The following is a 15178-nucleotide window of genomic DNA, read 5'->3' as shown; positions in this document are numbered from 1 at the left end:
TCTATTAAATCTCAATTATAAATTTCACCACGCAAACTGGTTAAACGAGAAAATAGAATGCAACAATATTGGGAGTTGAATTATTATTGAAAAATCTAAAAAAATCAATGACATGATATAAACTTAAAGTTAAAATAAAATAAACGAAAAGTAAAGTCCTTGAAAAATAATCGATTCTGTTATCGGGCTAAATCACATCCTCAATTATAAATTCCAACAGACGAATCGGTTGAGCAAGCGAATAAAATAAGTAAAATAAATAAACTAAAAAAAAAAAAGTCGTTTCTGGTTAGCAACGAAAGGAATGATGCAGACACCGTTATTCCTCTTACAATAGAAACTTACTCGCTGTTCGAAGGTTCAGAAAGCGAATAAAAGGAGCAACACACACCTAAGACGACTAAGCGCCAAGTGTGCCCAACCATTTTCCGGCTCGCGACTTTGAGAAGGACAGTGGAGAGCAAAGAGAGAGAGAGAGAGGGATAAAGAAACGGAGAGATAGAAAGAAAGAGAGAGCAAGAGAGAGAGGGAAAGACGTGCCGCGAAGAAGGACGAGTAAGATGACGAGAACTCGTGGAAGAAGTAGGGAGGATGGACCTCGTGAGATTCGATGAATGAACGAAGTCATGAATGAACTCGAACCCTCCTCGTACCGGTAGGTATATACACATTCGTGGTATCTGCTCTATAGGTATACCTACATCAGTGAGATACATGAAAGCAGTCGTCAGTGTGCCACTTTGTGTTAAGAAATAACAAGAAAATACTGTAAACGTGTGTTACGCATTCCACGTATATAAAGAAACGCTTATCGAATCGTGAAACACACAAATTTGTATATTTTTATTTAACGCTTGTAATTTATCATTTTCATTATTAACAATTCTACATAGAATTCTATTATTATATATACAAAATAATAATCTGTGTTGTAGACTAACAGCATTTTTTACCACCTAACCAAATTACTATGCAAACAATCATATGCACGTGTCAATCTTACGTTTTTACTGTTTTTTTTTTTTTCAACATTCATACAAACGTCAAAAAAAAGAAATATTTGGAAATATTACTTCAGTTTTAGATTACTTAAAAGTAATAAAGTTTAATACATAATGACAAAAATTATAGGATGATTTTACTTAAACATATTACCCTAACTATGTTAAATTTTGATTTCATTTTCCATAAGTCAAGAAAGAAAACAAAGAAAAAGCCTAAAAAAATGTTTAAAGCAGTCAAGCAAAAGGTATGATCCGGTATCCGGATTTGCTTGAGAAACGTGAATAAAAGGAGAATAATAATCATTTGAAAGGGTTCTGTGCTTCCTGCTAAAGAAAACAAGTTTCCTTCGAAGAAGTTTCTATAACTGGTAGGACATTTGGGAATAAGCTTTGAAACTGTATAAACGAATTCCTAACTTTTATTCTTCTGTATAATTTTTTATTTTCGCGTAAAACTTTCAAGGTAAATAAGATTGATGAACGTTTATTTCAGAGAAGTGACAGTCCAAAATCTTTCTTTTTTTTTCTTTTTTCTTTTTTTTTTTCCAAGAACCAAACACTTTTGGAAAAAAGGATTTTACCTTGGATACGTTTCGGACTTGGAAAAGGAAATGACAATGAATGGAAAGAAGAAAAATTGATTGGAAAGTAAAGATTTCAGACAATTCAATTCGTTTCGAACATCTGTAAGGATTAGCGTGCTGCGTTAATATTTTATGTCATGCTGTTTGCAACAAGATGAAGAAAAAAAAAAAAGAAAATACGTTATCTTCTTTTTATCTCTTTAGAGTGAAAAAACCATACTCTTTTACGTACTTTCTTTTTATAGTGAAAATCTTCAAATGAATTTATTCAATTTCAGATCATTTAAATGTTGCAAATTATCTACGCAACTTGTTCCAAATAAAAATATTTACACTTTTGAATTTGTCTCATTTTACATAATAGAGAAATCAATTTTTCTTTTTCTTAAATAATAAAAATAATAAAAATATTTGGTTGTATATCGAAACACAAATTGAAGGTGCTGTAGTCTTGTAACGCTTATACATAAGCTACCTCTGGTCATTTAAAAAAAGATGGCTGATAGTTTAAGATAACAGTAGAAATAGCAATAAGAAATATTATTCACTATAGTTTTTTTAAAATAGTTTATAAAACATTTTTGATATTATTATATATAATGTAAAAAATTTATTAGGTTGACCAATGAGCCTATACAGTTTTGTTTATTACTGTTATTAAAAAAAAACAATAGATTATAAAAAAAATACTAAATGAAAGCAAATAAATAAAATAATATATTATATATAAATATTGTTTTTTTTTTTTTCCAAGAGGTGCAGCACAATTGCGCCTTTTTTTTTTGTCCCGTACCCCCTCTCCCTTTTTTTTCTTTTTCCATTCCCATTATTTCTTTTTGTTATAATTTTTTGTTTGTCGTTAATTATAACTTGAGTAAATACCGGTCGGTTAGAAAAATTAATGCCGCAACGCGTACCTTGGAGTACTGATTTTTTATTTCTCTCTCTCTCTCTCTCTCTCTCTCTCTTTCCTATGATTTCTTTTTATGATTTTTTTTGTATCTTATTTCTTGTTCCCTTTTTCGTCGCACCGACCCGATAAAAGGATTTCCGGTGTAGGACCACTGGAGCAAGGCTCTTCTCCTTTTATATCTCGATAGCAATTGTAAGCAACTCACACGCTCAACCGAGCGTAGGACTCGTCTCGTAAGAAAGTTCGCACGAGGACGAACCATCTTAGATCCTTTCGGACAACCTAATTGTGAAATAAAGATATAGGTATATATAAAAACGGTTGGTTCGTTCGCATCGATCATTGTACGAGTTCTCGTACCTGTTGTTGCTTCAAAATTCTTCAATTTACAAAACGACCCCTTAAAAATATCTGACTCGGTATTCCCACCCACGAGGAATTTGTCCAAGATGAATGAACGATAAAGATTGAAATTTTGTTTCTTAAATAACATACGATACGAATGATTATAAGAAAAATCTAACGATTTATCGAAAAACAAAGTTATCAATTATTCATTCGTTCTTATAACAACTGTCCACGTAAGAAGATAAAAGTTTAGTGAAATATAGAACAAATGTTATGTTTAGATCATTTTTTTAAAAGGGAATTACTTTTTATTTTCTTCTATATAATTCTTCTATTCTTTATTTCATTCTATAAATTTTAATTGATACATTTTTCCGTTAGATTCACATAGAAGATGGACGCATATAAATTGTATACACGCACAATGTTATAGAAAAAAAAAAAAAAAATTACTTTCATACCGAATCCCCCCGAAGAAATAAATAAGCCCTCTTTCACGAGGCTTTTAAAAGGACGGAAAAGTATAGTAACTTTAAAGTAAAAAAAGAAACCAGAAAACGAAATAGAAGAAGTAGAAGAAAATGCAGTAAAATTCTGACGAAGAAAAGTTTAGCTCGCGAAATTTCTTTTAGAGACGGTATTCGTGAGGTTTCTCAGTTGCCTACTTCTACTATATCAAAAGGATCAAGGTGCCGCATGAAAGATTTCAAATCTTCCCTTTTCAGAGGATTTTCAAATCTTCCACATTCCATCCTCTATTCTTATATTCCCTTGTATGTTGATATGTATACCTGTTGGGACCGCAAGTATCAATACACCTTATGGGAAATAAGAAAATTTATAGTATTCATATATAAACTTGATAATGTGACACGAGTCTGAACATTGTAGGATGAATAAAATTTTAAAAATTAACAGACACGTACGGTTTAAGATTTCCTCTTTTTTTAAAAGTTCAAATTGTCCTAAATTTCGTTTAGATTTTAGTCTAATCAACTAGCAGTAAAAGTTTATGATAAAATAATTTTTAAATGTCGTGGTAAAAGGGATTGGCATCAGTGTGATGACAAATCTGAAGTGATAAAACAATTTGCTAAACGTCGAATAAAATTAATTGTAAATAATACTATGTATAAAACAAGATGTTTAAAGTATATCAGAGATTTTTGGAATACTGAAAGGTGATAGGACAAATCCAAGTAATGGATCACCGTGAGGAATAGTAATGGACCCCTATAGAGTATCATAATATTAATCTGAAAATATATCAATGCGGGCTGTCGGCGAGATTATTTAAAATTTATGGATAACATAGTAATCTGAATAGATTTGAAACATTTTAAAATCTATTGTTTTTACACGTAATAAACAAATATTGATTTTTCAATTTGTTTTTCTTTTTTTCGGTTAAATTAATTCAGGGACACTTTCTAGAAATATATTATAGAAAGCAGATAGAAAAATAAGTTGCTGATAAGTATCACTCACCTTTGTTCTTTTACTACCTGCGGCAAGACTTTGGACGAACCTAAAATCAAAATAATCATTATTTAGAACAAGGAAATGAAAATTAAGTTAATCTTTAAGAGAACACTTTGTAACTTTACAAAAACACGATTAAATATCTAGATTTGTAAGTTTCATTTTATTTAGGTGTTATAACTATATGTGGAGTCAGGTTATACAGAAATCTGTCAGTCCAAAAATGAGATAAAACATTAGTTAAATAAATCCCTAGCTTCTGATCTTTATTTTGTAAAAATTAAACGATAAAACTTTAAGATCGTACAATTATGTAAACTACCAAATTATAGTTTCATTTCAGACTTTCAAAAAACTAAAATAAATTTTAAATACTATTAATTTTATCACTTATTATTATATATAGAAAATACACAATTACATTGTAAACCAATTATTTTTTTATAACAAAATGTCAAATTACGTTTACTCAATTTCAAGGACAATGTAAGATTTTCAATAAATTTCTGTATAATTTGACGATACAATTGTTACTTTATATTTCAAATATATAATATTTATTAAAATTATAAATTACAATATATATAAATTGTGTGTGGATTTTATGCTGGGGGTTAATTTAAAAAAAAAAAATAAAAAAATATATATTTTATAAAAGAAATTAGCATGCGAAATGCGACGTAATGGAAGGAAGTAATGCGATTGGATTCTTCAAAAAGAAGACCAGTATAACAAATACGTACAATGTAGGTAGTATCACAGTGAATGAATAAGCCTAAATGAGATCGCAAGATGTCGACACAAAAGGGGGGAAGTTCGATAGTCCAGCATCTCTATGCTTTACCAAGAACACGTGTTCTCTCCCATATGTGCCGATACCCGCATGACAATTACTATGATTCGTTGACCGCATGCACAACGAAAGACGCACGAAGTCGACTGAGAAATCACAGATTCGCGGTTTCTCTCCTTTCATTTAAAGTCAACGTTGATTATGATAGATTATTATAGATTAAAAAAAACTTTTCAACAATTTTTTATCATACAACAAAAAAAAAGAAACAGAATTAAAATTGCAACTATTAATACAAATATTGTAAATATTTAACGAAATATTCAATATTAATGATAATATATATCAATATGAATATTTAATCCTAAAAGCAAAACTTTAATCCAATTATATAAATTCTAATCATTATACTGATAATTCTACTGATTATTTATATACCGAACAAAATATTCATAGATATTAAGAATTTATTTGAAAAAGTATTTAGTAAAAATTTAAAAAAAAAATTCCAAATTAATGCAACTACTTAACAAATTGTGTTTTACCATAAGTTTAATCCATTAACTAATTACTTGACTCTTTCAAAAGGATAAGAATTCCATAATTTACTTCATTATTCTAAACCTATCCAAAGATATAAATAATAAAAGGGAAAAACAGAAGGAAGGGTGGAATATTCTATAAGTCGATTACTTTAGCACGAAGCTTATATAACAGAGAGGGATAGATGAGAACAATTGTTCATGAATCACGCGGTCTACCGGCTGTTGGCTATCTTCTCCCCTATCATGTACCATTTCATCTTTTGCTACGTGCACAGTAGTGCCTAGTACAGTACGTAGGTACTGACATACGTCTCGATGCTATCCGAATGAAAGTTATTGGGGTCTTTTACCCCAGGACACCCTTAAATACGATTGCACCCTTAACGAATCGCTAGAAAACGAACGATCGACGTTATCCAATTGGTATTTCTCAACGGTCTTTCTCCAAGTTAAACTAAAATCCTTCGATTTTTATCTTTTAAAATAAAATGCAAAATTTCATTTTTTTAATTTGTGAGATAATTCCTGCATTTTATTATAAAGAATGTTTCATAAATACGTATCAATATTTCAGGAGTTATATATCTACGTGATCAATTTTGTATGGTTATGCTGAAATGATCGACATGATTTTTATGTATGACTGTGTAAACGAAAATTAACTGTAAACATGTCGATTATGCCTAAAAATATTTCCAGAATGTAGAATTTGACTACCTATTCGTAAGAAGAATTACAGCAAGAGGCTGGTAACATTTCGAACATTTTCCCTTTAATCTTTCATAACTCGAAAACTAAGATAAGTCAGACGAGTATTTATAATACATCCTGTGATAATCCTAAAAAAAATTTTGTCGAGTTTTTTCTTTTTTCAAATTTACTCTTCAAACTGTCCATTTATCTTCCGATATCGTGTTCAAATTTGTTCGGTCTTCTCGGAGAAGGTAAGAAACGAAAAAAAGGTCAAACAATAGGTTACGCAGTTGCATCTGTGAATCATCTGAGTTTTATTCTTGAGATATAACAAAATATATTGTTTAAATATACGTCAAAGTACGGGTGTTAAATAGATGTTAATTTCAATATAGTCAAATCAAAGTATTATATTTTCCAAGGAAAATTTTATTCGCCTAAAAACACTATTTATAACTATGAATTTTCTCCTAGGTAATTCTGAAGGATCGACAAATTTTCTAGTGTTTGTAACGAAATACGCAAAGAAAGGAAGATTGTGCTGTTGGACCGGAAGATACTAGAAATATACAGACGAATTCATTTAATTATTTCATTGCGAACGAAGGGAGAAAGAACATAGGGAGAATGAGGAAGGGGGAAAAGAATGAGGGAGTGGGAAGATGAGAGAAAATTACCAACTCGTACTCGACACCGGAAGATGTGATATCCGTAGGCTGCTGTTTATCAAGTCAATATTTTTCAACATTTTTAATCATTATTTATAATAAAATTGTAATATGTACTATAAGTCATTAAAATTACGCTGATTAATATAAAAAAAACACTTGTAATATTGTAATTACAATATTGATAAGTGTAATAATTTATTGATATTGATTAAATAAACAATAATGTACTAAAAACATACGACCTGTTAGTACAATAACAATTAATTATTCATATTTATAATATGTATATAAAATATTTATGTAGAGGATTGTCCAAAAAGTCACTATACAACTTTTTGACAGTATGGGCTTATATTTTATTCGATACCTGAAACTTCATATCTTGAAATAACCAAAAAATAAAATATTTACTTAAGATTTGAACAAAACAAAACAACTTCTATGATACTTGGCATTTATTTAACAAAATACTAAACAGTAATAAATAGAAATATTGATGAAATAAATAAAATATTCGAATATCATATCAGATCTGCGTTTGTTGCGTGTAGGAAGGAACGCGTGGGTGTGTCCTGTGGGAGACATTACCAAACATAAAATCATCAAACGGAGGGTTCATGCAACCAAGCCTGATCATCTCGTCGCATATGCGCCAGATATCACATGTGTTTGACTCTGCCTTTCCTCACAACGCACATATACATCCAAGCACAACTGCAGTGTGTAGGAAGTCAACGCAAATGTAATATTTCGTACGGTCTATTCAGTACACTGAATAAATATCAAGTTCTCGCTGACTCGTAAAAAAATAGACCAGGACCAAAAGGAAGGACTAAACTCTTGGTATCCAAAAAAATTTCAACGTACGTTATGACTATTTTGTATAAATGAAAATATTAATCACAAATTTACATTTTTTCTTATAAGAAAATGAATTAAATTCGCAAGTTTATCTCGCGATTGTTTATATTATTTTTGTGTTTCAAATAATTATTAAATTAAATTTATATACTAAAGTATATTATTTAATTATTAATTTGTGTGTTAGGATTGATAGATTATAAACATTTAATACTAATCGAGCTACGTGTACAAGTGTACATAAATATGATTATAAACACGGCCCTGTTCGAATTTCAACCAATATTTATGTATGAATGATATGCAAATAAATTTTTTTCATTATAAACAAATATCAAACTGTTAATAATAAAAGAAATAACTGTTATTTATTGGATGAGAATATTTTTAATCATTTTTTGATAAACATTTTAAATTTGTTTAGTAATGTAATAATATTTATCAATTACATACAATTTATTTTTACATAGTAAAAATCTGTACGAAAAATGTGTAAATGTGATACAGAATATCAATATTTTCATACAAAAAAAAAATGATCAATGATTTTAAAAAGATATATAAAATATCAGTACGTATCCTGATCAATACATAACCCGAATACAATTCTAATACAAAAACCTGATCTATCTTTATTTTTAATAAAAATACTGATCATATATTTTTAAAATACTGACAAATAATCATTTACGCTAAACAAAATATTAACATAAACTTTCAATTAATTGTACAAAAAATACTGTACTAATTAAATTGAATTATAGACAAAATGATATTAAACAAATGAAACGAAATTGTGTTGAAACGGTACAATATTAGCCTAAAAAGAAATTCGAAACTCCAACAGAGAAGAGTCATAAACTCCTAGAATATTCGAGACAATTAAAGGCAATCATGAAACAAATTAGAACGATAAAACGTCTTTTAGCAGACGTATGTAGAGGCAAACACGTTTCCCGCGTAAAAGGAGGCCTTAGCAACTGGCGGGAAGTTCAGCTCGCACTAGTTTCCCGCGTTTTTGTCCTTTCTCTCTCCCTCTCTTATTCTCTCTCTTATTCTCTCTCTTATTCTCTCTCTTTAGATCCTTGGTTCAAGCGGTGTAAGAGATGGGCATCCTCGACCAAGGAAGAAGAAGGTTCAACCACATAATACTCGGCCGATGTGGTTCTCTTAACGAAAAAGAATTCTCCCAGTACAGGCACTTTCCTCTCGATCCTCTCTTCTTAACAGATCTCTCCTAACTTTTATTCTCCTTTACCGACTGAGTTTTATCTTCGACTGTAAGCCGATAAAGTCAAAACCCCGCACTCCTACGAGTTAGACATGTTTCAGAATTCGGACATTCGACAACTGTTGTTCCACTGTTGAAATTATCGACTATGGTACTATAACATACCGTTACTAAATACTAACTTTTCTTGGCATACGAACAGATTTCCTATGAAAAAGTTAGTACGCATACCTATCAAACCGACATAAAAAGGAAAGTGATAAACAATTTGGGGTAAGTAAAAAGATTCAATAACGGTTCCCTTTTCTTAAAATAGAGATCAGAAAGTAGTGAACGTCGAATTTTCTTCATTCATAGAACGGTAGGGAAAAAAGGAAAGAGAGAAAGGAGGGAGGGAGGGAAGGGAATATACCTACGTATCGTAAAACTGGAGAACACATGGCGCGTAGTTACAGATACGGAACCATCGAGGGAGAATACTATTGGGGTGACGAGGTGGAGAGGTTAAGGTGAAGTAATTCCGAATATATACACTTACACTTATAACTATACCTATACATTTGAAGAAAGCAAAAGAAGAAGAGGAAGGAAGAGACGGGAAGAGGTCTCGTATGGTCTTTCACCGTGACAGACTTCCGCAGGAAGTCGAGGCATCGCGCGTGACACGCGCCCTCCAAGTTCACCTAGTTCCTTCAATTTTTATTCTTTTGTTTTTTTACTTTTTAGAAAGATACACGTAGTGGACAATAGTTATCGCAGATTATCAAGATCGGAAACTTAATCGAATACCTCCGGTTAGTATCTTTGACCTAACATAAATTGTCGACAATATTAACACGTTCCTTGTTGTTGGGTTTATCATTTTTAATATCCCAGGCATGTAAAATATTTGTCTTTTGGCTACATTTTATCAGCAATTTAATTATTGATACCATAATCGGTCATTTCAGTGATAGTTTAATTTGTGACACTTTATGTAATAATAAATCAAATGTAGAATTAACCCCTATTGTGTAATACGTTGAGTTTTCTAGATACATACAGTATAAGCAGCACCAATTGGTTAGAATAAAATATATATATATAGTTTGAATATTTACTCTGCGAATAAATAAATGATCAATTTTAAAAAATAAACTAAAACAAGTATATAATATTTACAGATTCGTCAAAATTTTCATACCATACACTGGTATTGGTACACGTATTAAAACCGGTAATGAGATTTGATGAAAAATGTCAGAGTACAAAACTCGTATGAACATAAACGAGTTGATTATCGAGTAACTAATTGGTATATCATGTAGATAATATGGTATAAGAATCGTTAATGTAGAATATTCGTAAAAGATTTAAGAAGTGAATCGTGACGTTCGAAAAAAAAAAGAAAAAAAGGGGGAAAAGTAAAAGGAAGCGCTTTCAGCTGTGATTCCTTCCTCCAGTTTACCGGCTTAACGATGCAACGTCGTTTCATCGTTTCAACGTTTCTCCTCATCCTGCCACACCGATATCACGGTTACAAGTATAAAGCCTTCCCTTTTTGCTTTTACTCCCTCGTATTGCTCGTGCAGACGTCTACCTTGCAAAAGGAAACTTAAAACCGGTCCTTGCGGTTTATATATATATATATATATTCGTGAGCACAGATTTTGCAATAAGTACGTATATGTAGCAAGTTCAACATCTGAGAAAGTTTGTAATATAATTATCACGCTCATGTTTTAAAAGCTTATATCTTTTTCATCAAAACAACATTGACATTTGTAAGATATTCGATAGTTGAATTTTTTCTTTTTAAACAAATTCTTCCTACTACACAGGTCTTCAATGTTTTGCTATGTTTCCTATTAAAATGCTTATGTGTGTATCCCCAAAATTAATTGGTCACACCGAATATGTATTTATAAACGAATATGTATATATATATATATATCCTACTCTTGAAGAAAATCTGTTGCGCACATGTAAGAACGACTTTGAGAATTTAACGTCTTCTTCAGCGTTCTCGTTGTCCTAGCTCAATATAGAAACTGCAGACCCCTCTAATACGACGATAGGAAGGAGTGACTAAATATAAATTGTAATACCATCTCGAGGGATCGTTAGGATCTGGAAATCAAAGGGGCATCTAATTTTAGAGTAACTGTCATCTAACATCCGTTGCAACTTGGATTGTTTCAAAAATTAAACCATCCACCGACCAATCATTCAAATATCCTCAAATCTCATTCATACGTTCATTGATAATTGAAGTTTTTTAAACACGAATAAAAAGAAAGATAAGAACATAAGGGATGATATTACGTTCAACGATCTGCACATGCGCGTTCATATATGCATTCGCAGGGAACATGTGCTTGCCATTGTTATCAACAGACAATGTGACTAGGAAACGCAAGTGAACGTACATACATAAGCATGTACCAACCTACTACTGATTACAAAGAACTTGCATATGTGTTTGAAATCACAGGGTTGTGTCCAATATCCCCATCTATATATATACATACACATCTATATTTATATATATATATATATGACGACGCGTGGAATAATCGATATAATAACGAGCTGCTTGAAGGTACCCTGTTCGTTGACTCTCAACGACACTGGCGTACAAACTTTCTTATACTAACCTTATCTAACAAACCAGAATTATTTCTTATTCTAAATTAATTGTTTAACTCGTAAGAAAAAATAATTACAAATGATCAAATTCTTGTTGATGATGTTCTATTTAAAAGATTTGTTCAATTCAAAGGTCCCCAATTAACAATCCCGTTACATTTCGTAAGACAATTCTTTAACAGAAAAAGTATACTGAAAAGAAAGAAAAAAAAGAATAATAAGAATAAGAATAAGAATAAGAATAAGAAGGAAAGGTTGAAAACGACCGATCCCGTTTTATAATTTTTCCTAAAGAAGAGGATTGTTCAGGCCCCTTTCCTCTTCTGTTAACGTTCTCTTCAAGAAAAAGGGCGAAAGAATCGACTAGAAGATATCCAACTGATGAATTTATTCACCCTCGATACTGGTGTAGAAGAGTAGCGAGTCCTACGACAATGTACAGTGGCACGAGCCAAGTCGAGGGTTGAGATCGTAGCACGTTTTTGGGGGTACGTAGTTAGGTACAAGGGTGGCGCGTATTGAACTGCACCGTGCCAGGTGGTAGCTGCCGCCCCATGTGTGCTCATATGTTTGTCCCTTACTACTACTAACCTCCCTCCCTTCCCTGTTCCACCCCCCCCCACCTCCCGTTTCACCTACCTCACTCTGTCACACTTTATCGACAAGTAACGTTGGTACATCGCTTTTATCTATCCGCACGTGTGTAGAAATTCGGTACACGCATTTGTAAAAATGTGGACATATATGAGTACTTACTACTGCGTGTATTTATCATTTGGAAGCAGAATTTGTACGAGTTAGCAACAAGAAATAAGAAATTCCCATCCAATTTCTTATTCCAAAGTTGGTTAACAGTTGTGTAAAAATTCGGTACACGTATTTGAGAAACTGTAGACATGTACGAGTACCTACTACTGCGTGCATTTATTACTACAAAGTAGAATTTCTACGAGTTAGCAACAAGGAATAAGATATTTATATCCAATTTTGTATTCCAATAGTTGTAAGAATTGCAGGAGGTTTAAAAGAAAATGCAAAATTGATTACAATTAATGTTCGGATAGTAACTCGTATCAAGTAGATAGTTTTTGTTCGTAATTTTAAAGTTAATCGTAAAAAGCATATCTAAGCGTGTGATATTTTTTTTGCATAGTTGGAAGAAAAAAAAAAGGCAAATGAAAAAAAGGGGCACGTGGGTGCACGATATCGATTGACGGACCGGTCTAACGGGCGCGTGCCACCGTTACGAACGGCGACTACGAACCCGTATGACACGCCATGCGTGAGATATTCTTTAGATGTATTTGAAAGTTGAACCCGTGTGTGCACGTGCGCACTCGCCGTTGCAAACGCATGTACGGTTCGACCATTTAAAAGGGACTAGTCCGATTTTTCGGATCATAAAAAATTAATTTTTCTGCATACTTCTTTTTTTTCTCCGTTCCTTCCTTTACCTGCGTTTTGGCTGGATAAGTATCTAAATATTTTAAAAACTAAGAAAGATATGAATACTTGAACGCATGCGATGAATCTTTTAAATTTTTCATTTCAATTTTTAACGAGTTTTTTTTTCTTCAAAACTTCTTTTTACCGAACTGGATAGTCTAAAATATATTGATTTTAGATTTTAACGAATTTATTTTAATAACTTAAAATAAATTAAACAAATACTTTTTTTTTAGACAGGGGTATTTTTTGAACATACATTTTTTTTTGACAATTAAAAAGAAAAAGATCACATAACCCATTAATCCCTCAAAAAGCTGAATAGTACGATGTTCGAATTTTTATAACTATAAATATTTTTAATAATATTTTATAGTTAAATTTTTTCTTTGTATCTTTTTAATTTCTCAAGAAAATAAATTCCGAAAAAACCGATATATATTGATAAAAAAAATTGTAATATCCCTTTAACTCTTTGAAGCACAGAATTTTTTGAAATAAAATGATATAGGTTACTCTGAAATTGTATTCTTACGAAATTTAATGAAGTAAAATTATAAGAATTTTCAACAATCATTTTGCAGTATGTCGAATGCTCTAAAGATATGTCACATCTTCATTCATCTTTTCATAGACAAACATATCTCGTAATAACTATCGATCGACGTATCTCATATATATATATATTAGATATATACACACACAGCATACACACCCCACTAGAACTTTTCATATTTGTATTTTTATAAATTCGAATAAAACATTCGAAAAGTAATGTTAATTTTTCTATATGATATAAAAAAAATATTCCGTTATATTAATATAGGTATTAAAAAAGTACAATACTTCTAACTTTATCATGCTTCAAAAAATCGATAAAATGGCTGCCATCTTGCCATTTGTTTTGAGAAAAATTCAACGTCACACTTGTCTGTACTATAAACTAAATAAATAAATAAATATTTATATAAATATTTGTGTGTGTGAAAAGAACAATACGTTCTTTCGAAGAAATTGAATTCCTATATTTTTGATAAGCCGATTAGAACAGATTTTATTCGTAAAAATATTCAAAAGAAGGTCGATCAAAGGTAAAGTCGTAATTCAAGGTGTAACGTATGTCTCTGGATTCGCAGTGGAACGAAAGGTTCATTGTTTCGCGCACGGGGTTCGATGGCACCAAGTAACGCAGGTAATGATCGAGGAACCTACCTACGCAATGGGGGAATTTACGGACGATCAAATAGGTAAGGTACGCACCAAGAAAGGAAACCCTATGTGCCATGTGTTATACCTACATTCGAAACGGAGCCTTGCACAGGTGCAACCTACCCCACCGTGACCGTCGACCGCGATCAAAAATTAACATTCTAATTTCTTCCCAACTATTTTCACTTACATATGTATTATTTTCCTGTCCCTTTTCTGGAAATGATAAATAATATACACAAACAAATGTATTTCCCAAGAAAATATAATAATTAAACAACGCTATTTGTTTATCCGTTAAAAACAATTATTTAAGAAAATATATTTGTTAATTTTAAAAAATTGGATTATATTGTCAAACAAATGACATTAATTTATTAATTTAAATAATTAACAACATTTAATTATTAAAAATGAACATTATTTCATTTTTTAAATAATTATATAATTATGTTTATAATAAAATATATTTTATTGAAATATTATTGGTTACTATAAAACGCTTTTAAATGACAATATTTCGAAATGCTTACAACAATGGAACAGACCCTCTTAATGTAGCATCAAATGTGTGTACCTTCAACGGACTAAAATATCGATCAAATGGAACCATGGTCTACTCTATAGAACACCACGATGAATCCCTTCAAGTGGCATATCACCATGCACAGACTCCCACGTTCAACGGTCGCGTGCCGTAGCTCGTGCAGGAAAGTTTTCTATCTCTTTCTATCTCCCTTTTTCTTTCCTTTCTTCAGCAGGGTGAAAAC

At 31.2% G+C, this 15178-nt stretch overlaps 1 protein-coding gene and 1 long non-coding RNA gene across 6 annotated transcripts in view; one reads left to right on the top strand and one right to left on the bottom strand.

Moving 5' to 3' along the window:
- LOC106786832 (M-phase inducer phosphatase) overlaps window positions 1-15178 on the bottom strand; it is an 82445-nt gene that overhangs the window by 54720 nt on the left and 12547 nt on the right. For all 5 annotated transcript variants that reach the window (XM_014748652.1, XM_014748650.1, XM_014748649.1 and 2 more), the window contains one exon: window positions 4338-4377. In XM_014748652.1, the coding sequence (XP_014604138.1) occupies window positions 4338-4377 (40 nt within the window). The remainder of the gene's footprint in view (window positions 1-4337; window positions 4378-15178) is intronic.
- On the top strand, window positions 5968-7161 carry LOC106786833. The gene is made up of 3 exons (XR_001381699.1): window positions 5968-6092; window positions 6244-6418; window positions 6837-7161. It is a non-coding gene; the product is annotated as an uncharacterized LOC106786833 (long non-coding RNA).

The sequence above is a fragment of the Polistes canadensis genome, unplaced genomic scaffold (genome assembly GCF_001313835.1).
Source record: "Polistes canadensis isolate GaletaPanama2010 unplaced genomic scaffold, ASM131383v1 scaffold_84, whole genome shotgun sequence".
NCBI lineage: Eukaryota > Metazoa > Arthropoda > Insecta > Hymenoptera > Vespidae > Polistes > Polistes canadensis.
Note: the sequence above shows the minus strand (reverse complement) of the source record. Positions and strands in the feature narration are given on the sequence as shown.